At 36.0% G+C, this 25,546-nt stretch overlaps 1 protein-coding gene across 5 annotated transcripts in view; it reads left to right on the forward strand.

The window, feature by feature from the left end:
- Positions 1–25,546, forward strand: part of wrd (Protein phosphatase regulatory B subunit well-rounded) — a 276,708-nt gene that overhangs the window by 121,683 nt on the left and 129,479 nt on the right. The window contains exon 1 of one of the 5 annotated variants that reach the window (XM_081730384.1): positions 19,837–19,890. The exons of the other annotated variants lie outside the window; for them this stretch is intronic. Coding sequence (XP_081586510.1) covers positions 19,852–19,890 — 39 coding nt within the window. The 5' untranslated portion in view covers positions 19,837–19,851. Of the gene's footprint in view, positions 1–19,836; positions 19,891–25,546 lie in introns of those variants that run through there. 5 annotated transcript variants of the gene reach the window in all.

Genomic DNA, 25,546 nt, shown 5'->3' on the forward strand with positions numbered 1-25,546 from the left:
GACATAAGAATAACAGGTAAGAAAAAAAGATTACAGCACTGCTATTCATGCATTGTGGCTTCAGTGCAATGTTTTTTTCTTTCGGCGCTATTTTCTTCGTCTGTTGCCTTCCGCTTGGGCCGGAGCTAACGTTACTATAGTAATGTGCTCTGTCAAGATATAACTCTGTCTGTATATTTTCGACCAAATAGACAGTAAATAACAAATATATGTTGTAATTTTTGTAGTACTAAATTGTCCACGAAAGTCAGCTTCCTTTGGACTCTGTTTCACCCATCATGACACTTTTCGTTAACCAGGTATGACCCAAATGTTGGTATAAAATATTCTACAGTGACATATAGTCATTTTGTTGATCCAACGGTTAATGCAGTTGGATTGCAAGTGACCACCCATCATTCCCAAACAACCCAATTTGGTTTGAAACTTTTTAACCACATCGCGCGGTCATGGTTCAACCCAATCATTTTTCTCGGATAATTAACTATTTGGTCTAGGAATTAATTCGTGCGGGTGGACAAGAGATGGCGCAACGAACGGAGCGTCCCACAGTTCCGTGTATCCACACATGTGTTGCAAGCCCCTGTCATCGCGTATCGTTCGTAGTATAGGGCAGTGGATTAAAGCGTCAACAACACCAGTTTGTAGTTAAGTGAACATGGCGCAATTTGTGCCTGATAAAGTGTTTTTGCGGGGTGTCCTGCTGCATTACTTTAACATGCAGAAAAGTGCGACTGAAAGTCATCGTATTTTGGTGGAAGTGTATGGTGACCATGCTCTAGCTGAGCGAACGTGTCAGAAGTGGTTTGCACGGTTTAGAAGTGGTGATTTCGGCTTGGCAGACCAAGAGCGAGCTGGACAGCCAAAAAAATTCCAAGACGAAGAATTGACAGCATTGCTCGAGCAGGATTCGTGTCAAACGCAGGAACAACTGGCAGCAGCATTAGGCGTTGATCAAACAACAGTCTCCAAACGCTTGAAAGCCATGGGAATGATTCAAAAGATGTCACATTGGGTTCCACATGAATTGAAAGACAGAGACGTTGAAAGACGAAAAACCATTTGCGAATTGCTGCTTCGCAGAAAGGGGTTTCTGCATCGAATTATTACGGGTGATGAGAAGTGGATCCATTACGAGAACCCTAAACGAAAAAAAGCCTGGGTGAAACCAGGTGAACCAGGTCCATCACAACCAAAACGAGATATTCACTGTGCAAAGGTTATGCTGTGCATATGGTGGGATATGAAAGGTGTGGTGTACTATGAGCTGCTGCAACCGGGTGAAACTATGAATGGAGAACGTTATCGACGACAATTAATGCGTTTGAAGCAAGCTCTGGCCAGAACACGACCAGAATGGGAGAACAGACATGATAAACTTATTGTTCAACATGATAACGCTCGCCCACATGTCGCAAAACCGGTCAAAACCTATTTAGAAAATGTCGGATGGGAAGTTTTACCCCACCCGCCGCATTCATCAGACGTTGCTCCTTCGGACTACTACTTGTTCGATTGCATGAACAACGATTTGATTGGACAGCGGTTTACTTCTTCAGAAGATATCGAAACATGGGTCTCTGACTGGATCGCTTCCAAGGATGAGGACTTCTTTCGCCACGGAATCCGTACATTGCCTGACAGATGGGCGAAAGTGGTGGCTAGCGATGGACAATATTTTTCTTAAGGTATTTATGTATTTTGTGTTTGTACTACAGCTTCAATGTGTGCGTACCAACCGCACGAATTAATTCCTAGACCAAATATTTGGTATATTTTCTTTTAAACGCTATGTTCTAAACTTCTTTGCGACTCAATAATACATTTGCATGAAGCAAATAATTGTCAGTGACGGTAACATTGCTTGACGGTTGTCGAGTTATGGAAATAATAATACAGTAAAACCTCTCTAAAGCGGACAGCCGTGGGGAATCAAAAATTGTCCGCTATAGAGAGGTGTCCGCCTTAAAGAGGTTTCAATATTTTCTTACGTAAATTAGTAATCAAGGTGATATGAAATTAGAAAAAAAAAATATATTTTTGCATGAATCGTGTATTTAGAATATTACCAAAATGTTACGATACCTGCATTATCATCCACCATCCAATACTCTATGTTCGAGGCACAACATTGAAATAAGATGCTATTATTCTCTGCACTTTACACTTATCACTACTTACTACGTTTTCAGCATGCCACTTTAATTTGTGGGTTAATTGCAGTCCAGAAGTATCTTTTTTGAGACAGTATGCGTACCCGCGGGCAAAAAATACCAAACTTGTCTTCTTCAAGTTAGAGATTCCAAAGGGACAGTAGCATAACATGTCATACCAAACACGAGCAACTGTCAATCACTTTTGTGTCTAAAATAGCTTGGGTGGGAGTGGGATGCAAGCAAAGGACATGAGAGTGTTGTTAAACAGAGATGTTTCATCTGGGTTGCTGAACAGACAGTTGAGAAAACTAAATGTCACATTGCTTCATTGGTGACACATATACGAATTACTAAAAATGAAATTTTACTATACTTTTAAACTTATTTCTAGAGAAAGTGTCCGTAATACGGAGGTAAATAATATCTATAAAAGACCGAAAAGACTGTCCGTGTCCGTACTAGAGTGTGTCCGCTTTAGAGAGGTTTGCCAATATGTTTTTTCGTATTGCAGTATTTGGCGATTACAAAATATGTCCGTTACGGGAGGTGTCCGCTTTATAGAGGTGTCCGTTAGTAGAGGTTTCACTGTAATATCCGTTTTAAATAAAACTTCTGTGCACAATATTGAAAACGATAGGTGTTGGCTTATTGCAGGGGCGGATCCAGGACAGACTTCTGGGGGGCGGTAGGTTGTAATACTGCTACTTAGAGCTACTTTTAAGAGCTCCAAACACTGGGATGGATTATATTTATATATGAGTTCCCTCTTCTGGGGGGGGAATTGCCCCGATTGCCCCCCTGGATCCGCCACTGGCTTATTGTTTAAACTGGTTTTAAAATAGCAGAAGAACACTACACTGTGACACAGCAGAATCCCTCACGACAATGTAAAAAATTAGGGGACCAGTGTTGAGAGTGTACTAACCATGGAATTTTACCTGTAGTTACAATTAGCAACTACCATGGCATTATTTACGAATTAAGAGTTATCCTTTATTATTAAATACGTAGGATTCTTATGGTACACTTATTTACAAATGTTGGTACTTCCTACTCGTTGAGTTTATTTTATGAGTATAACGTGCATTTATATTGGAAAAGAGAAATAAAACTCGTATAATTAATGATGAAAATGAATGGCGGATAATATATCTACAAATCCGGGTATAAACCTTCACGATTGAAGTGAATAATAGGCCTAATTATTCCCCCCCCCAAAAAAAATGTTAATTTCGTAGCTATATTGTTATTTTTATCCTTTCAAAGAATTCGGGAAATTTACTGTAAACTTTAAAATACATTACCATTACATACTACTGAATATATTGGTAATAGCCTAGTAATCTACGAGGATAAGTTAATAAGTTTCTGCAATCAATTATTATTATTATTATTTATTACCACAAAAGTACAGTGTTTTTATTCATACCATTTTTCAACATAGTCACCGTGCTTTTCAATGCACCGTTGCTCTTCGAGCTTTTCGATACCCTCTGCAGAAAAGGTTTTTGGCTGCGTAGCAAGCACAGATACAACGCTTCCTTCACCTGTTGATCGGAGCTGAATCGACGGTCTCTAAGAGCATTTTAATTGGTTCAAACAGATGGTAATCGGACGTAGGGGAGATTGGGACTGTATGCAGGATACTCTAACACCTCGAAACGCAGTTTCTGAAGAGTTTGAGTCGTGGGGCCGGCTCAGAAATTATAGAAAATTAAATACTAGTAAATACACAGTTTTATTCCTTAATTTCAATAATGTTCGAAGAGTTCGCTACCCAAGTTTCAACGGACAAGTATAAAAATGGAGCTTCTAAATTATACCTTTTTACTTTCGAGTGACGAAAGAAGAGGAGAAAGTATGATGATCGTAAAAAATATCGAATTCGAGATTCCAACAATTTTACGCGTTCTATGGCCCATAAATTCCATAAACGAGTTATTTTTCTACATCTGTTCGTCCTCATGTACAATCACCTAGAGGCTATACCGTTCAACGACGTATCTCATCTAAATTTTAAATGTGAGATTTCTATGTAATCTTCCAAGTTCCTTTTTTGTTTCTAATTTTCTTCCTATCCCGAAAAATAAGGGTTTACGTAAGGGCAAAACAAGAAATTGCGTTCTCAAAAATGTTCTTAACGATTTTGTTTATATTGGACAAATCAATTTTCCAAAAACAACTCCATCATGTAGTATAAGTTATTTCTATGAGAAAAATCGTGTACTCTTGTGGTGATTCTTTTTTCGGACGATTTTCTCAAAAGCGACTCCTACGATTTTTTTTTCATATTTCATAAATACGAAGAGAAATAACCTGACAATATAGTATAACTCATTCGTGCTGAAAAAAATTACGAGGGTTAGTTGATTCTTGGAGGTACTTTTTTTGGGACGATTTTCTTGAAAACTACTCACGCGATTTTGTTCGTACCTCATAAATAAATAGATAACTCGTTTGTCATTAAATAATTACTCATCATCATCATCATCATAGGTATTCTGCCCTTATTGGCAGGTCACTTGCCGCAGCTGAGAAGCTTCCATGCTCCACGGTCCTCCGCTAACCTTTTCGTCTTCGCGTATGATCTTTCTGTTTTAATATCATCCATTAATTGTAGTCTCCTTCGCCCCCTCCCTCTCTTTCCCGCCACCATACCCTCTAGGACGTCCCTCATGATACAATCTCTTCTTAGGCAATGTCCCAACCAGTTTCTCTTCCTCTTCCTAATAATATCTAAAAGTGTTCTTTTCTCACCCACCATTTCTAACACTCTCTCATTCGTTTTCCGCTCGACCCAACTAATTCTTTCCATTCTTCTCCACACCCACATTTCGAAGGCTTCAAGTCGATTTTCTTCACCTTTACGTAATGTCCACGTTTCCGCCCCATACAGTACAACACTCCACACGAAGCATTTTATAAGTCTTTTTCTCAACTCTTTGTTCAAGGTCCCACAAAACAGACTTTTCTTTCTTTTAAAGGCTTCTTTCGCCATTCCTATCCTTGCTTTTATTTCACTTTCGCATTTCATGTCATTACTAAGAATACTACCCAGATATCGAAAACTATTCACTTGTTCTATTTTCTCCCCTCCTACTTTTATATTTGACACAGACCCCTTCGTTCCAATCACCATGGCTTTTGTCTTTCTAACATTTATTTTCATCCCATATTCTTCAAAGCCCTTTCTCATTTTTTCTAACATTTTATTGATTTTCTTTTCAGATTCTGCAACAAGCGCCATATCGTCTGCAAATCTTATGCATCTAATCATTCTACCTCCTACCGAAATGCCATCATCATCATGTAGGCTCTTTTTCACTATCTCTTCTAGATAGACATTAAATAGTGTTGGCGAGAGGCAGCATCCTTGTCGAACTCCCCTTCCAATTGCACTCTCTTCCGTCAGTTCTTCCCCTATCCTAACACTTACTTGTTGGTTCATGTATAAGTTTCTTATGAGTCTTCTATCTTTCCATTCCAGCCCTATCTTTGTTAGAACTCCCAACAACAATTCCCAATTCACGCGGTCAAAAGCCTTTTCTAGATCAATAAATACAACATACATCTCTTTCCCTTTTTCTATAAATCTTTCACCGATCACCCTTAATAATCCAATAGCATCTCTTGTGCCCTTACCTCTTCTGAACCCGAACTGCTCTTCCTCAACATCTTTATTTGTTCTTCCATATAACCTTCTGTTCAGTATTCGGAGTAATAATTACTAGGGGTAGTTTATTCTTGGGTGTTTTTTTCCGGGCTGTTTTCTGAAAAACGACTCATGCGATTTTGTTCATATTTCATATATAAATAATTAATAACCTGACAATTTCCCATAACTCATTTGACCTGGAAAAGTCTACGAGGAGTAGTTGATTGATGGGTATGAGTTTTTTCGGACTATTTTTTCAAGCCATTTTGTTCATATTTCGCAAATAAATAGTTAATTAATAACTATAATATTGTATAAATTATCCCTTACGAAAAAATCATGGTGGGTAGTTCACTCTTGGATATTAGTTTCCTTTTAGACTGCTTTCTCAAAGACTATTCAGGCGATTTTCGTTATTTTCATAAATAAATTAACTGAACCTACGGTATTTACACAGCGCACAGATCTAATATGAACGTGAATCTCCTTCCCACTTCTCACTGTATCTCTGCAAGTCCCTTTACGGATATAAGTAAAGGACAGGAAGAATCTCAAAGGGAGTGAATTGCTATATACAAACATATAAATGTAGTATTTTAATATATAGAATATTGGATGTGTTTGTGGCAAACTTGGATAAGTGATAGATAATACCAAATTCAAATTTATATATATATATATATATATATATATATATATATATATATATATATATATATATATATATATATATATATATATATATATAAAATTCCATATCCGAGTAAGCCTTCGAAGTTGCCAGCCTGCAATAGGGTTGTCATTCAAATTAAAACAAAGCGCGAGGGGGCCGCGGTGGCTCACTGGTAGAGCGTTCACCTCTGGTGCTTGGGGTCCCGGGTTCGATCCCAGCCCCCGCCAAGTGAACTTTCTGGTGGACAAACACCGTGTGCGTGGGTTTTCTCGGGGTTCTCCCGTTTCCTCCCACTTTCTTCATTCCACCATTTCATTCATTACTCATCATCACAGTCTCCTTTAGCCTAACCGGCATAACCGTGGGACATAAAACTCAAAGATTTCATTTTTTTAAAAAAACAAAGCGCCTAAATGTCGATTAACCCGCTATACGTAGCTACTCTACTGGTTGCCTTTCACAAAGATGTCAAGCTTAACGTCCTAGTAAAAATATTAAATTAATAGGGTCAAAACGACGACTAAAATATGGAATAGAAAAATAAAGACAATTAAAAAAAAATGAATGAGAACTGGCAAATGTACACAAAATTTGGAATCGGCCAACGAAAACGACACATTTCTAGCACTTGTTTTCGAGATCTCGTCGTCACCGGAAAGAATTGACCACAAACACAAACTCGAAAGTTTGGCCATAAACATATAAACCTAGCATTTTAATATATAGATTTACCATTATTATGTTGGATAAATAACTTTCATGAGAATATCAAGAAGGGATAGTTTACTTTTAGGATTAGTTTTTATTTATTTTTTGAAAGTGTTGTAAAATACTTCATGCTATTTTATAAATAAATATTTCATTAATAACTCTGAGATATGGCGTAAATTATGTTTGTATTAAGCGAGAAAATTGATTAACTGTAGCACAACATGATTTAGTTTGAGGAATTGAAGCGAGAAATTTTAGTGCGATGGCTCGTACTTTTTATTTTCGATGTTTTGATGAGATTATGTGAAGTTTATGGTGAAATAGAATAGGCGAAAGTCGAACTACTGTACCCGACAGTTATCATTATTAGTTATTCCATGCACTGCCGTTGGAAGATATTGTGAAGTAATACTGTTTGTTTTTATGATTGTGTATAGTTACCATATGTATGTTAAAACGGACAAAGACTTAAAAAGGTAAATTTATGAACAGTGCGTCGGCGTTTACTTTCTCTCACGTGGGAAGACAGTCGATGGGAAATGACCTTGAATTTACGTCCTTTTTTGTTCTTATTTAAGAAATTCTCTTAATGTACATTTATTGTCAGAAGTAAAATGAAGATATATTTATAATGTTTTGTACAGTAGTTTCTTTTTGTAAATCGAGCAATGTACATTGTGTAAACATGCAGAGCTTGTTAGTAGTCGGTCAGTAACTTATGTGGGGTAACAGTTCGTGAGATATTTTCAAGATCTGAAACACTTTAATGAATTTAAACTAAGCATTGCATTTGCATTGTAATCAGAATGCATTGTAAAGTAATATATTGTCTAAAAATATTAACAATGGATAAAATAGTGTATAACATACTTTTATTGCTGAATATAGAGTCAATATTTTTACAAATTACCTTTCCTATTGAGCATTTTTCTTAAAAGCTCCTTTCTCACGCCCACGTACGATGTTTTGTTACGTAATCTTTCAATTCATTCGTAGTTATGCAGTTCATAGCGTGTAAAATTGAAGTAAATGAAGGTATAAGTGCTATTAAACTACAAAAAAAGAAGCTTACAAACTTTTAATTCTCACTCTCAGTAACATAGCAATATATGTATAAAAGAGTGAAATCTCCCTTAATGGATACGGTCATAGTATGGACAGGGCCGTACTGCAACCCAGGGGCTCCACCAGGAAGGTATTTTCTTGGGGGTCTACTCACATGTACGTACTGCCCCTTCCCTGACAGTAAAAAGGAGTCGGGGAGTCTCACTCAGATCAAGTGTTCTGAAAAATCTTAAATGCATATTTGAAATATTTTTTTAAGGCAGTAATTTTCTCCCGGACACTGACAGATCTGATATAATGTCCAGTCCCCTATTCATCTCTTGCAACAACAATCATCTGCATTATTTCACATTTCTCCCTAAAATAAGAATGGCGCACCTTGCCATGAACTCCTCATAGACGCCCCTGGTCCTGTATTAACAGTGACCAAGGGGGGTTCAAAATTTTTTATAATTTCTGAAAACATTTTCACCATAAAAGTTACGACATGAGTCACTCCTATATAATTCATGAAACCTTTTGAAAGTAGTAATGGGGCGACTTGAGGACACTTTTTGGCCCCTGGGTCCCTGCCTCAGGACCCATGGTCCCTGGCCGGGGTCAATGACCTAGGGGTACCTAGGACCACCCCCTCTAAATTTTGGCAGGGGTACCATGGCCCACCCCCTAAATTTTGGCAGGGGTACATAGGACCACCCCCCTTAAATTTTGGAAATTGCCAAATCTAAAAATTTGGTATGGTAGCCTAGGACCATAGTATGTACCTCTATTAGTATTGGGTGTCTATGTCGTTCCCTTTCATGGGTAAAAAATTGCCAAAAATTCAAATTTCGGGGGTTTTTGACCTAATTTATCCCCTTGGATGAGGTGTTATTACCCTATATAGTTATATGGGCGTATACAGGGGTCCATTCCCTTTCATAAGACATGGGTACATTAATGCACCCCTTTAAAAATTTGGGAGGGGTACCTTGGCCCACCCCTTAAATTTTGGAAATTGTCCAATTTAAACATTTGGTATTATAGTATAGGACCCTAATATGTATTATGATAAATTTGGATGGTCCACCTCGTTCCCTTTTAGGGGTACCAAATTGCCAAAATATAAACGTAAGCAATACGTAGTACCACGTGTTTGGTTTTGACCTAATTTATCCCCTTTGATGAGGTGTTATTATCCTATATAGTTATATGGTCATGTATAGGGGTCCATTACCTATCATAAGACATAGGTACATTGGTGCACCCCGGGAGGGGTACCTTGGCCCACCCCTTTAATTTTTGGAAATTGCCCAATTTAAACATTTGGTATTATAGTATAGGACACTAATATAGATCACTATAAATTTGGGTGGTCCACCTCGTTGCCCTTTAGGGGTACAAAATTGCCAAAATTTTAGTACAACCACGTGTTTGGTATTTGGTCGATTTTATCCTATATAGTTATATGGGCGTATACAGGGTCCATTACCTTTCATAACATATGGGTATATTTGTGCACTCCTTTAAAAATTTGGGAGGGGTACCTGGGCCCATCCCTTAAATTTTTGGAAATTTCTCATTTTATATATTTGGTATTATAGTACAGGACACTAATATGTATTATGATAAATTTGGGTGGTCCACCTCGTTCCCTTTTAGGGGTACAAAATTGTCAAAATATAAACGTAAGCAATACTTTGTACCACGTGTTTGGTCTTTTGGCCCAATTTATCCCCTTTGATGAGGTTCTATTACCTTATATGGTTATATGGTTATGTATAGGGGTCCATTACCTTTCATAAGACATAGGTACATTTGTGCACCCCCGGGAGGGGTACCTTGGCCCACCCCTTTAATTTGGAAAGTGCCCAATTTAAACATTTGGTATTATAGTATAGGACACTAATATAGATCACTATAAATTTGGGTGGTCCACCTCGTTCCCTTTTAGGGGTACAAAATTGCCAAAATATAAACGTAAGCAATACGTTGTACCACGTGTTTGGTTTTGACCTAAGTTATCCTCTTGGATGAGGTCCTATTACCTTATATGGTTATATGGTTATGTATAGGGGTCTATTCCCTATCATAAGACATAGGTACATTTGTGCACTCCTTTAAAAATTTGGGAGGGGTACTTTGGCCCACCCCTTAAATTTTAGAAATTGCTCATTTTATATATTTGGTATTATAGTACTGGACCCTAACATGTATCATGATAAATTTGGGTGGTTCACCTCGTTCCCTTTTAGGGGTACGAAATTGCCAAATTTTAGTATAACCACGTGTTTGTTTTGGCTCAATTTATCCCCTTGGATGAGGTCCTATTACCTTATATGATTATATGGTTATGTATATTGGTCCATTCCCTATTATAAGACATGGGTATATTGATGCACCCTTTAAAAATTTGGGAGGGGTACCTTGGCCCACCTCTTTATTTTGGAAAATTGCCCAATTTAAACATTTGGTATTATAGTACTGGATCCTAACATGTATCATGATAAATTTGGGTGGTTCACCTCGTTCCCTTCCATGGGTACGAAATTGCCAAATTGTAGTACAACCACGTGTTTCGTTTTTGACCTAATTTATTCACTTGGATGATGTCCTATTACCTAATATGATTATATGGTCATGTATAGGGGTCCATTTTCTATCATAAGACATAGGTACATTGATGCACCCCGGGATGGGTACCATAGCCAATCCCTTAAATTTTGGACATTTTTTCAATTTAAGCATTCGCTATCATAGTACATGACCTCAATATGTATCATGATAAATTTGGGTGGTCCACCTTGTTCCCTTTCATGAGTAAAAAAATGCCAAAATATAAACAGAAGCAATATGTTGTATCACGTGTTTGGTTTTTGGTCCAATTTATCCCGTTTGATGCGGTCTTATACCGTATATGGTCATATGGTCATCTATATAGGTTCATTTCCTATCATAAGACATGAGTACATTGGTGCACCCTTTAAAAATTTGGGAGGGGTATCTTGACTCATCCACTCAGTTTTAGAAATTGTTTAATATAAGCATTTGGTATCTTCGTACAGGTCTTCAATATGTACCACTATAAATTTGGATGGTCCACAAAATCAAATTTTGGAGGTTATTGACCCCTATTTAGCACGTTATATGGTTTATTACCTTTATATGTTTATGTTCTCTTTTAAATTTGGGAATTATAAAATAACATAATTTGGTAAACGTTTTCTAGGACCCATTGGTGTTCCTCTTATGGCCAAATATTCAAAATTTAAAGGTTATTGACCGGCTTTATTATTGAATAAGTACAGGATTTATTACTTTTCCATAAGACACAGGTGTATTTGTGTATCAATCTTAAATTTTGGGAGGGGTACATTTCTTATTGTCATATCAATAATTGGTAATTGTTCTTTGGGTATCTCATTATGATCACGTGATCAGTTATTGACCTATGATGGGATTAGGAGTCCAGGACATTGGTACATTGAAACTTTGTACGATAATTTGAGAATTACGTCATTGGTATTGATTATTACAGCCAAATATAAACGTAAGCAATACGATGTACCACGTGATTGACCTTGATGAGGTAGTGTACAGGGATACATGGCTAACCTTATTGAATCTTATGACTTATAGTCTTAAGGGAATACATGCTACAACACTGGCAAAGTTATTGTTGATGCAATTTGATTGGTTGATCACTATCTTTCGTGCAATCTGATTGGCTGATCACTATCTTTCGTGCAATCTGATTGGTTGCTGATTTTCAAATCTTTGCTGCATTCAGTTTTGTTTTGTTTAACATTTAAAAATCTTGGTTTCGTTCAACATTTTGCACTCACTGATAAATATGATCAAAACCGTTTATTTGGTAATCGAATAGTTAAAAACCGGATAACGTTTGACGGTTAACCGTGAAACGTAAAATTTTTTGTTTGAAAGTTTTTGTTTGAAAAAAATTTTGTTTGAAAATTTTGTTTGAAATTTTTTGTTTGAAATTTTTGTTTCAAAATTTTTTGTTTGAAATTTTTTTGTTTGAAATTTTTTTGTTGCAAAATTTAGTTGGAAAATTTTTTGTTTAAAAGTTTTTGTTTGAAAGTTTTTCGTTTCCAAATTTTTTTTTGTTTAAAATTTTTTGTTCGAAATTTTTGTTTTGAAATTTTTGTTTCAAAGTTTGGGTTGACATTTTTTTTATAGATTGTGCACTCATTAGTAAAGAACCGGAACTGTTTAGAACAAAAACCTTTGTCAACATTTTTTTTTCATGATGCAATAGCACACGTCAGAACATGGGGCTGTACTTGAAATGAAAAAACACAAATCATTGAAATAGATCATTTTATTACACTCCACATGCATCCATACCAGATAGTGGTTCTGGATATTGTCGATACAATGTATTTTGAACTTCTTGCACTAGTTTGTCTTTAGCATATAATTTTAATTCCAATTGAAGTCTTTTAAGGTCTATTGCAATATCTATTGGTGGAAACTCAATGTCCATTTGATCACAAATAAACTGTTTATCAATACAGGTATGCACCCACGAACGATGTTGACAACCATCACAATATCTAGATGCATGTTGTACAATATGCGTAACACATTTTTCAAAATAGTACTTTTTCAGAAATATACTAGTTTTGTTGCACACTTCCACTGCATGTTTCACACACTGAAATACGCTGATGAATTTGTTCCATTCTGTTTGCGTTAGATACACCATGTTGCGAGGGGCATGAAATGTACTCTTTTTACGTAACAGCACCATCTTCTCTTCGAGGACTGTACGCAGCACCACTTCATGATTTGAGCCTAATGATTTGACTATGGTCACGTTTAGCTCATCATGAAAATAATCGTTCATTTGGTCGATTCGTGAACATAATATTTGCCATTCTTCACAGGTCAGTTGTACACCAAATTGTTCTGCTTTGCCCAATCGAATCACTGGTTCATATGCTCTAGCACTGATACCAATCATCACATGTTTTGTTTGAAATATATTTATTGGATAATAGCTTGCGAAGATGAACTCTTTATCGTTAGAAGTACACATCTTTCCTCCTGAAAAGCACTTGCTCAAATGATTTCACGGTATTGGTTGATTTATAGAACTACGACTGACGTCATTGGAAAGGAATGTGCTGACATTTGAATTCATGATTTCATCACAGTTGCTGACGTCATGCCGAGCAACCACATTCATACAACTATGTCTGATGTGTTGATGTTTGAATTCATGATTTCATCACAATTGCTGACGAATCTGGCTGTGTACTAAATTCAAATTGATGACTTCGACCCAAGAGTCTTTTATAGCATAAAGATACAGATCCAGTATTTAAGAAACGCAGCAGTTCTTCTTGTTTTGATGCTTCCATGGGTAAATATCTTGCTGGTAAAATTATATTCTTATCATTTTCAAGCTTCACTACGATTCTTAATCCAAACTGTAGGGATCATTTGGCTAGCTAAGATTCTATAAGGTACATTCTGTTGTAAATCAGTAATCTTGGTAAATGATTTCATCACATCACGTGTGTTTAGAAACTGCAGACAAGTAGCCATGATGATGTTATCATGAATACTAACGCGAACGATACTTATATATGATGCAAAACTGATGACGTTTCATTATCATGTTCTGACGTGTACTATTGCACCATAATGTTGCCAGAGGTTTTTGTTCTAAACAGTTCCGGTTCTTTACTAATGAGTGCACAAACTTTTAAAAATGTCAAACAAAAATTTCAAAAAAAAAATTTCAAACAAAAATTTTCAAACAAAAAAAATTTGAAACAAAATTTTCCATACAAAAATCTTTGAAACAAAATTTTGGAAACGAAAAATTTCAAACGAAAAAATTTTAAACAAAAAATTGAAACAAAAATTTACAAACAAAATTTTCAAACAAAATTTTTTTCAAACAAAAATTTCAAACGAAAAGTTTCAAACAAAATTTTCAAACAAAAATTTCGAAACAAAAATTTTTAAACTAAAAAAAATTCAAACCAAAGTTTCAAACAAAAAAAAATTCAAAACTTTTTAAATGTTAAAACAAAACTGAATGCAGCAAAGATTTGAAAATCAGCAACCAATCAGATTGCACGAAAGATAGTGATCAGCCAATCAGATTGCACGAAAGATAGTGATCAACCAATCAAATTGCATCAACAATAACTTTGCCAGTGTTGTAGCATGTATTCCCTTAAGACTATGAGTCATAAGATTCAATAAGGTTAGCCATGTATCCCTGTACACTACCTCATCAAGGTCAATCACGTGGTACATCGTATTGCTTACGTTTATATTTGGCTGTAATAATCAATACCAATGACGTAATTCTCAAATTATCGTACAAAGTTTCAATGTACCAATGTCCTGGACTCCTAATCCCATCATAGGTCAATAACTGATCACGTGATCATAATGAGATACCCAAAGAACAATTACCAATTATTGATATGACAATAAGAAATGTACCCCTCCCAAAATTTAAGATTGATACACAAATACACCTGTGTCTTATGGAAAAGTAATAAATCCTGTACTTATTCAATAATAAAGCCGGTCAATAACCTTTAAATTTTGAATATTTGGCCATAAGAGGAACACCAATGGGTCCTAGAAAACGTTTACCAAATTATGTTATTTTATAATTCCCAAATTTAAAAGAGAACATAAACATATAAAGGTAATAAACCATATAACGTGCTAAATAGGGGTCAATAACCTCCAAAATTTGATTTTGTGGACCATCCAAATTTATAGTGGTACATATTGAAGACCTGTACGGAGATACCAAATGCTTATATTAAACAATTTCTAAAACTGAGTGGATGAGTCAAGATACCCCTCCCAAATTTTTAAAGGGTGCACCAATGTACTCATGTCTTATGATAGGAAATGAACCTATATAGATGACCATATGACCATATACGGTATAAGACCGCATCAAACGGGATAAATTGGACCAAAAACCAAACACGTGATACAACATATTGCTTCTGTTTATATTTTGGCATTTTTTTACTCATGAAAGGGAACAAGGTGGACCACCCAAATTTATCATGATACATATTGAGGTCATGTACTATGATAGCGAATGCTTAAATTGAAAAAATGTCCAAAATTTAAGGGATTGGCTATGGTACCCATCCCGGGGTGCACCAATGTACCTATGTCTTATGATAGAAAATGGACCCCTATACATGACCATATAATCATATTAGGTAATAGGACATCATCCAAGTGAATAAATTAGGTCAAAAACGAAACACGTGGTTGTACTACAATTTGGCAATTTCGTACCCCTAAAAGGGAACGAGGTGAACCACCCAAATTTATCATGATACATGTTAGGGTCCAGTACTATAATACCAAATATATAAAATGAGCAATTTCTAAAATTTAAGGGGTGGGCCAAAGTACCCCTCCCAAATTTTTAAAGGAGTGCACAAATGTACCTATGTCTTATGATAGGGAATAGACCCCTATACATACCCATATAACCATATAAGGTAATAGGACCTCATCCAAGAGGATAACTTAGGTCAAAACCAAACACGTGGTACAACGTATTGCTTACGTTTATATTTTGGCAATTTTGTACCCCTAAAAGGGAACGAGGTGGACCACCCAAATTTATAGTGATCTATATTAGTGTCCTATACTATAATACCAAATGTTTAAATTGGGCACTTTCCAAATTAAAGGGGTGGGCCAAAGTACCCCTCCCGGGGGTGCACAAATGTACCTATGTCTTATGATAGGGAATAGACCCCTATACATACCCATATAACCATATAAGGTAATAGGACCTCATCAAAGGGGATAAATTGGGCCAAAAGACCAAACACGTGGTACAACGTACTGCTTACGTTTATATTTTGACAATTTTGTACCCCTAAAAGGGAACGAGGTGGACCACCCAAATTTATCATAATACATATTAGTGTCCTGTACTATAATACCAAATATATAAAATGAGCAATTTCCAAAAATTTAAGGGATGGGCCCAGGTACCCCTCCCAAATTTTTAAAGGAGTGCACAAATATACCCATATGTTATGAAAGGTAATGGACCCTGTATACGCCCATATAACTATATAGGGTAATAACACCTCATCCAAGGGGATAAATTAGGTCAAAAACCCCCGAAATTTGAATTTTTGGCAATTTTTTACCCATGAAAGGGAACGACATAGACACCCAATACTAATAGAGGTACATACTATGGTCCTAGGCTACCATACCAAATTTTTAGATTTGGCAATTTCCAAAATTTAAGGGGGGTGGTCCTATGTACCCCTGCCAAAATTTAGGGGGTGGGCCATGGTACCCCTGCCAAAATTTAGAGGGGGTGGTCCTAGGTACCCCTAGGTCATTGACCCCGGCCAGGGACCATGGGTCCTGAGGCAGGGACCCAGGGGCCAAAACGTGTCCTCAAGTCGCCCCATTACTACTTTGAACATGTTGAGAGAAGGCAAATCATAAAAGTTATGTTGGGGCCTCGCTTGTATTTTCCCGCTCCAGTGCCCTCAATCGTCTTAACCCGGTCCTGTCAATACGGAGAACAACGGCGCTGTAAAATATAAATTATTTTCTTTTGAGTTATGGCATCATTTGAGACTTCAATTTAGCTGAATACTTCAATATTACTCGTAGCAAAATTATAAAACAGAGTGGAAAATCAAGAATTGAATTATGAAAAATGTGAAATGCTAGCAATATCATGGGCTGGCAGTGTGGTCTGGGATTAGCTCCATTACTCCCGTATGCAAGGAGTGCGTGGCGTGTGCCTTTTTGTACATATACCGCTATTTACGGTACGAGGCGGAGGGCACACTAAAAATTGATCAACCAGGGCCCACCGGGAAATTTCCCAGTTTCCCGCCTGGCCGGTACGGCCTTGAGTACGAACATCTTTTTTGTCCCTGCAAGAATATGTATTACTTTGGGACACTGTTTTTACCCTTTTTACGGACACTTAAGACGCTGGGTTGTTTGCAAAAAACACTTCTCGCTATCTGTTACTGTTTTCGTTCTATGGCGATAAACGTTGAAACCAGAAATGACTAACTTGAACCACTTCCGGCTTGAATAGAGTTAACGAAGGAGATGAAAGGTATTCTTAGTACGCTGAATTGATTGTAAAAACCGTATCTCGATAAGTCTTACCACTTTTCTCCAATATTACAAACGGGTCCATTACTACAAGCCGCTACGTCTAATGTAGTGTTGAACGGGTGTTATTCTGCACGCGAAAAAAGTAGATAAGTAATTGTAATGTGGTAGTATTAATTTTAAGTTAAATTTAATTTACATTTTTAGTTTATAAAATAAAAAAAATTAAAAAATTATTTGTAAACAATTGTATTTAAAAAATTAAATTACAGTGTAACTGTTATACAATTATGTTAAATTTGTTTTGTGTGCTTATAACAACTTTACTTACATAGTTAAACTCATTACAAAAAGCTAGCACAAACATACTTCTTTCTACCTAAATTCCAAATTTGTTTTAAAACTTCTAAAACCCAAACTCAAAATACTTTATTACTGCACGTGGCTTTACGTCACGTCCACAAACTATTAAATTATCACCCTCAGCAAAAATCCTAATATAAAAAATTAGGTAATTTAAAAAAAAACAAATCAAAAAGTTAATGCAGTTTAAATAATACATAAATTTAAATCAATATCTCTATCTATCATCATCGTTAACATAACTCCTATCAAGTTTAACACCGCCGAAACAATGGGTGTTCGGCGTAACCACTATATAACTAATAAAGGACTACTAGTCATCAACACTGTCTCCAAGGTAATAATTCGCCAGCAACTAAAACCACATCAGGGTCAAAGCTGAGCAGCAATCAATAGCATAAAAATAAAAACTTACCCTTATCAAAACATACCAGGTATGTATCAAAAAAATCTGTTTATGCTAAACTTACCAAATGCATAAAATAATTCATTCACAAACACACAAATTCACATTAAAAATTAACTCTATTAAAGCTCTTTATAAATTTAATATATAAAATTTAATTATTATACCTCTCGCTATACACCCCCAAGTTAAAACCTAAAATTAAAACAATCTCATATAACAGTAAAATACTTCCACCTGTATTTTCAGGGGAAAAACTGTCAGAACTAGATCGTTTTTATAAGAGAAAAGAGTACAAATGAAGTATAAGATCAAATTTTCATGCTACATCAATCATTTCCGTGTTAAACAAACATAGTTTTATTAGAAAGTGTACAAATGTATGTTGAGTTAGGAAATTTGGGGGTGTCAGGTCCCGGTGAATCCCGTGGCTCCTTCCCAGCGCCTTATTATAGTTACACAGGTATTGTTATTGAATATATATTAAAGAGGTTGTTGCCTTTGTTCAGTACTTTTGTAATTTACTTTCATGAAGGTTATTACAATTAAGAGGGATTGCTTCAGCGTGAAGCATTGGTTAGTAGATTAAGAGGTAGTTATTTGTAGAAAGTTGCGTAATGTTTACGTTTGTTTGCAGTAACATATGTTTTATGAGGCTGTCATAAGACAGAAATGTTCCTTCGCAGCGAATAAGCTTTTAGTTCTGACATATCAAAAACTGAATGCGAGTTCGTTAGTAAGGACCTCAATTAATTTATCGTATATTTCACGCTAGGTAATTACAGGTTTAAGAAGTATGTAATATTTTTTTCTTATAAAACTGAACATAGGTATAGTCTGTGTTTGTCCATTTTAAATTGTTTAAATAAATTTTTGGATGTTTAAATGAATGTTTGAATATTGTACCTGTCTTGGACTGGGTTTTTGTCGTGTCACTTCGCCTAAAATGCTTAACCTAAAGGGGAGAGAAGAGTTAAAAATTTGCGGAAAAAATAATCTCACGAGCCACTCAAGTTAAGATGAAACTCGAATATAAAATCCGCATTAAAAAAAAAAAAAAATAGCGGATACGTTTCCAACCGTTTTCGAAAATTCTGGTTTTGATTGGGAGGAGAGTGGGGCAGTTTGTTACATTTTAGATTTTTTTTAAAACTTACATTCTACTTCAGCATGATTTGTGTCCATATATATATATATATTATATTCAGTATGTATTGTCAGTATCGGCAAAGTATATGATTTGTGCCAACAGTGGGTGATACGATATTTTGAGTGTCATTTTCGAATTCGGGTGGTCGAAATACACAAAGAACACCTACTTTTGCGAAAAAAGTTTTTTCATTGTTGCACTGTATAATTAATAATAAAAAATTCGTTGCTTTCGTTCCATTCAGTATGTAAAATATGAGCCATTCAGTATATAAAATAATTAGCAATTGACTCGACGTTGAGTGTACAGAATATAAAGTCGTGGTAGGTATTTGAAAGAAAGGAAAAAAAAAAAAAAAAACTCAAATCTCAGCTGTGTAGGATAAGAAGGAAGCTTTTGTCAGTAGCTCGTCTGGAAGTAAGTTCCCTCTGGTGAGCAACAACCTAGTCGTTTCGCGATTAGGCTCTTGTCATCCCTTTCGGAAGAGTTTTTGCACACGCAGACACGAGTGAGTGACTGAAATTGTGTTATGTTGTTGGGTAGTGTCAGCATGAGCATACTATGAATTCTGATTGCGATGAACCGTGTGACGGAAATTACGTAAGTTATTGCACAATTTTACTTAAGTTTTATCTTTATTCGAAAAAAAAAAGAAAGAAATTTTTAAAAAAGAAATAACTAGAACACATACAAGCTATAAACATGACAAAAAGAGGTCACTAGTGGATTTGTGACTGCAGTAAATCAGAAGTACTTCGCTGCGTTTTAATAAAGCTAATTGGCAGTGATTTGAGTTCAAGGATCTGATGCTTCCTATGTGTATATATGAAAATGCATTACAGTATGTTCGGGGTAAGAAGTAATGACAAATGAGAAATAAGTTTTGTTTAGATCTAATGTGCAATAAGTGATACATCAAATTTAAGAAATATTGTACAGAAATTAAAACTGTTATTATCTCAAACTTCTTTTGATTTTTATTAGAATCTAAAAATGCAAATCGAGTTGCTCTCCATTCTTTTCAGTGGCAGATGATAAATGCTTATAGTGTCATCTCACCTCATTAACTTAAACGAAAATTGATTAGTCGATTGATTAATTAGAAAATTGTCGTTTGTGTATTGAATAGTATGCGCCTTTATTGCACGTTGTCTCAGGTTGGATTCCCGGTGGGAAAGTATTTTAAAAAATTGAACTCTTTTTCGGTAGTTCGGATTTCACGTTGAAGTACAGAACTACGTCTCACATAGCCTCGGTGCTGGAAGAGACCCTAAACTTCCACTACTATCCCTGAAATAGATTTTTTGCTATAGCTCTCCACGAGTCCAGTCCGTATGTCTTGTTTTCTCGCAGCTGATATTAGTAATTCGAAGAATATATTACCATTTGTTTATATACCGGTACAGCTTCCTTGTACTTACGAAATGTTTTCAAGTAGTGCAAACACGTTCATTATCGCACAGTAAAGGGCGAGATTCCTAGAAGCTCATTATTTAATTTATTAGTGGTTTATAAATAGATTAAGAAACAGCGAAATTACAGTCTTGTTTTCAATTAAATTTTGTTCTCCTTGTAACCAAATGGTTAACTGACATTTTGCTCCTAGCTTCGAGTGTTTGATTTACGACGACAAATTGTCGATGGTTATCTAGCGTCTTGAAACAATTGAGGAGCTATTTGAATTAAGTGGTAGCAACCAATTCCTTTCTAGAAATTCAGTGGTAACGATAAGCGATGTCGATGTGCTAATCCAACTAACAAACATTTCCAAAAATTACTGTAGGAAAGTAAGACTTCGGGGTTTCCTGTCTAAGTATAGATTCCGATTTCGACGAGGTTGCAGGACGGACAGATTCCTTCATAAAACATAATAGCAGAATCAGTGTAAACAATATGTCGTAATTCTGGTTTTCATCCAGGCTCTGTATTAAGTATATCACTTGATCTATAATGAAACAAAGACCTATTCGTTATAAAAAGTGGTGTTCAATACGTGACAGTAATTCTAGGCAGTGTATAATGTCATAGCGGGAATTAGGGTTCAGTTGTACAGTGTTTGACGTACTGTTGCTAAATCAAGCATTTAGCATCGTCGTCTCAACTCAACAACTGCTGCCATATTAGCATCATTCCAGTTTCCACGAGAAGTGAGTCAACATGATTTTTAAAAAAGGAACTTTACGTACCTCTGTACTGTAAAGAAGTTTTTGTCAGGTTTCGATCAACTTTATTATAAGCTTTATTTAATTAATTACGCACAAGAGTTATCGGTAAGTGAGTTATTTTGTTTGTTTTATTTGATTATCAAAGTTTGACGTCCCTTTTGAGCAGCGAGTTTATGAGACGTAACCAAACCAGCGGATCAGCGGAAGACGAACTCGAGACCGTGTGAATCAAAGGCACATGCGCTAGTCATTCGACTAGCAGGGAAGGAAAAAAAAACGAATAGTATTTTGAAACGCTATAATTTATTTACTTTTTCAATTTTCCTTCATAATATAATAATAATAATAATAATAATATGCAGCAAAAGATTTTTTTTAAAAAAAGCTATATTACAGTAATATTAATGAAATAATTCTGAAAGAGAGAAATATTACAAAGAAATCGTTTTTAGACTTCCAAACTATGCTATACGTCAATGTCCGTAGTCTTATAAAACTATGCATAGGCTATGTCCATCTGTCGACAAGTATCAGTGCAAAAACTGTAAGAGATGTCAAAAAACCGTTTTTTTTATATATTGATTACACTATGCAACACTCATTTTGTCCTTGTCTTATAATAGTGATTTCCTGTATTGTTACCTTGAAAGTAACTAGAAAAGGTGTATGTTTTCCATGAAACTTCGCTTATGTAAGTACAGCTCAGATGACGAGAAGAACCCTAGCAGTAGTAGTGTGACGTATGTATGGGCTCGCCCACTTTTCGCATGGGGGTTTCAAATGACACCACGGAATAGCACACAGATAACTACCCGGAGTAGCAGACGACATGTAAGTATAGACCACACCTCAAAAACCGAAAATGGACTTGTCCGTGTCGTTGACCTTTCTCCGCTACCCCTGTTTTAGGGTTCTTCTCGTCATCTATGTGTTGTAGTAGCATCGAAAATATGGAATCTGTTCTATATTAATGAATTTATATGCGCGTCTTAAAACATTTGATGCGTTAGGTTGCATTTAAGTTTGATTGAAGAATCTGCCAACACTGAGAGATTCGCAGTATAATAAACATGCATCGGGCAGTGTGTTTTAAGGCTATTTGTAAGGATTTAAAAGTATGTGTATATACAGGGTGCCCCAAAAGTAGGTATACATCTCTGCATTGATCAATTATAACATTCTAGTTTATGGATGTATTTGCTTCGATATTTCCGAGCTTAAGGTGTAAGTAAAAACACATTAAGAACAAATAATAAAGAAACTAAATCTACCTGATTGCAGGGCCGTATCCAGGGGGATCTAGGGGGCCGTCCCCACTAAATGTTTGCTACCTCCCGTAAAATTTTCACGGTAGGCTTGCAAATGAACTATAATATGGATGGATCGGGCCTCCCGTAACTTCAGCCCCCCCCCCTACACTTTTGGGTTGGCTACCGGCCTACCTGATGGATAACAATAAGAAATGATATTAAATATAATGAGCTGATCAGTACAGTACTATATACGTACTTTTGAGCCACCCTGTATATTTATAATCCTAGAATATCCTGTTATACTAACATTGTGTCACAGCATGCCTTTCTTATTAAAAATTGCGGATATGAACTACTAATAGACAATTATACCATCCTAACCAAACAGATTTGAATGATCTTATTCGAGATATAAGTCTGAATAAAAATGGTGGGTAAAATAGTGGAACATAGTTGATAAATCAGTAAACGCAACAGTTCAAAGGAGACGGCACGAACAGTTTTTTTTGTATGAAAGCTAGATTGTGCTTATAACTGTTTATGCTTTACAGATACCCTGCATTCTGAAAGAGTGGCGTGTGTTTATAGACGGCTCGTCTAGAAGTCTCAAGGCTGTGCAACTGCACAATGGGAATAAGCACTTGTCTATTCCTATGACTCATTCTGTCTCTATAAAGGAAGACTTTAACAGCTTCAAGACTTTATTAGACAATTTAGAATATACAAAATATGAATTGCAAGTAATAGGGGACTTCAAAATTATTGCCTTACTTATGAGTTTGCAGGGTCGTTTCACCAAATTCCAGTGTTATCTTTGTTTGTGAGACAGTAGTGACACCGAGGCCCACTACCGGAGGAAGTACTGGCCACAACGGGAGGAGTACACTGTTAGGTCATATAGCCTAACATATAGCCTAAAATACGAACCACTTGTTGACCCTAAAATGGTATTGTTACCACTTCTACATATTAAACTTGGCATTATCAAGCAATCTGAAAGATTTGGATAGAGATTCTGACACATTCAAGTTTTTACAAGACATGTTTCCGCAGCTATCTCGTGCTAAGATGGAGGCTGGAGCGTTCAAGTGATGATAATGATCCAGTCCACCGAGTTCTCCACGTTGCTGAGATTGAAAAAGAAGCCTGGAGCAGTTGTGTGGCAGTCGTTCGGTGTTTCTTAGGATATTACAGAGCTGAAAATTATGTGGAACTTATGAACATGGTGACAAACTATGGCGAAACGGGTTGTAGGGTGTCACTTAAGTTACATGTTCTTGGCTCTCATCTGGACCGTTTTAAGGAAAATACGGGTAAAGAGGAGCACGGTGAGCGCTTTCACCAAGACATTATGACTTTCGAACTCGATTATCAAGGACTATATAACGATAACATAATGAGGAACTACATCTGGGGGCTAATTCATGAAAAGGATGATACGCATCAACGAAAATGTATGATAAGGACACATTTGTAAGGTATACACAGGTGCACATTGATATTTATCATGGTCGCACGAAGGGAGCAGAGAAGGGCCCGGAAATTAATGTACACGTAATATAGCAAACCATGTATATTAAATACCAGAAATATCAGACGTAATATAACAACCATAGAGATGCCCCCCCTAAAAAATTCTTCGGGCGCCCCTGATATCTATGTACCTAAGTTGTATTTAAGTAGCCTACTTTCTTGATGTTATAATAGGGGTGTTGAGCAACTTACTACCAAACTCCTTTAATTAATTTAAATGCTAAGTCTAATATATTTCATAGCGTTATTTGTTTTTGCAAACAAATCGATGTTAAACTTACAAAGGCGAAGTTTCATGAGAACTATGCACATTTTCAAAAACGTTCAATGAATATAACTAAGGAATCAACAATAGCAACCGAAGGACAATTTTTAAAAAAATGTGTTGCATAGTGTTATGCGTCCCAAGAATAGGTTCCATATGCTCCGTTAACCCTCTGTTGAAACCGGAAGTGGTTGAAATTAACCTTTTACGGTTTCGAAGTTTATCACGATAGAACGAAAACGATAGCAGATAGTGAGAAGCTGTTTTTTGCAAACTATTCAGCATCTCAAGACAACATGACTGTCCATAACACTACCAAAACCGGAAGTGGTTCAGATTTATTATTGCGGTTTCAATACTGACTTACAGTTCTGCATGAAAAACGGTAAGATATATATCGAGAAGTTAGTTTTTGCAGTTGATTCAGCACCTCAAAACATTTCACCATTCGCCACAAGACTACCAAACCAGAAGTGGTTGAAATTTACTAGTTTTTCTGGTTTAAATTCTTATTCGAATAGAGGAAAAAGGTAAGATATCGAAATGCGGTCTTTTGAAGCAGATTCTGTGTCCCAAGAAAGTTTTCCTTCTATTTTTATATCTGTCTGTTTAAAACGGAAGTGGCGATAATTTTCGATTTCCGGTTACAACACTGGTTTGCATAATGGATAAAACGGAAAAAGGTAACAACAAGTAGTTTTTGATATTGATTCAGTACCGAAAGAATAGGTTTCAGTGCAAGCGGAAGTGGTAACCAATGAACACTTCCGGTTTTAATATTAATCTCCAAAGAGCAAAAACAGTAAGAGAGAGCAAGTAATTGCTTTTATATGTGGATTCAGCGTCCGAAGAATAGATTCTATCTTTGATAGATGTACTACTTCAAGTTCGAGTATTAAATTCGCATAATTTGGAAATCTACCGTTGGTAGTTAAATTTGAGAGTTCGAGCAGCAGCGAGGATTTCCCGTTAAAATTGCAGGAATGTATAAGATTTTCAACCAGTATATTATTAATTTGAGAATACTGTACATTAATGCA

The sequence above is a fragment of the Thermobia domestica genome, chromosome 11, assembly GCF_964235325.1.
Source record: "Thermobia domestica chromosome 11, izTheDome1.hap1.1, whole genome shotgun sequence".
Lineage (NCBI taxonomy): Eukaryota > Metazoa > Arthropoda > Insecta > Zygentoma > Lepismatidae > Thermobia > Thermobia domestica.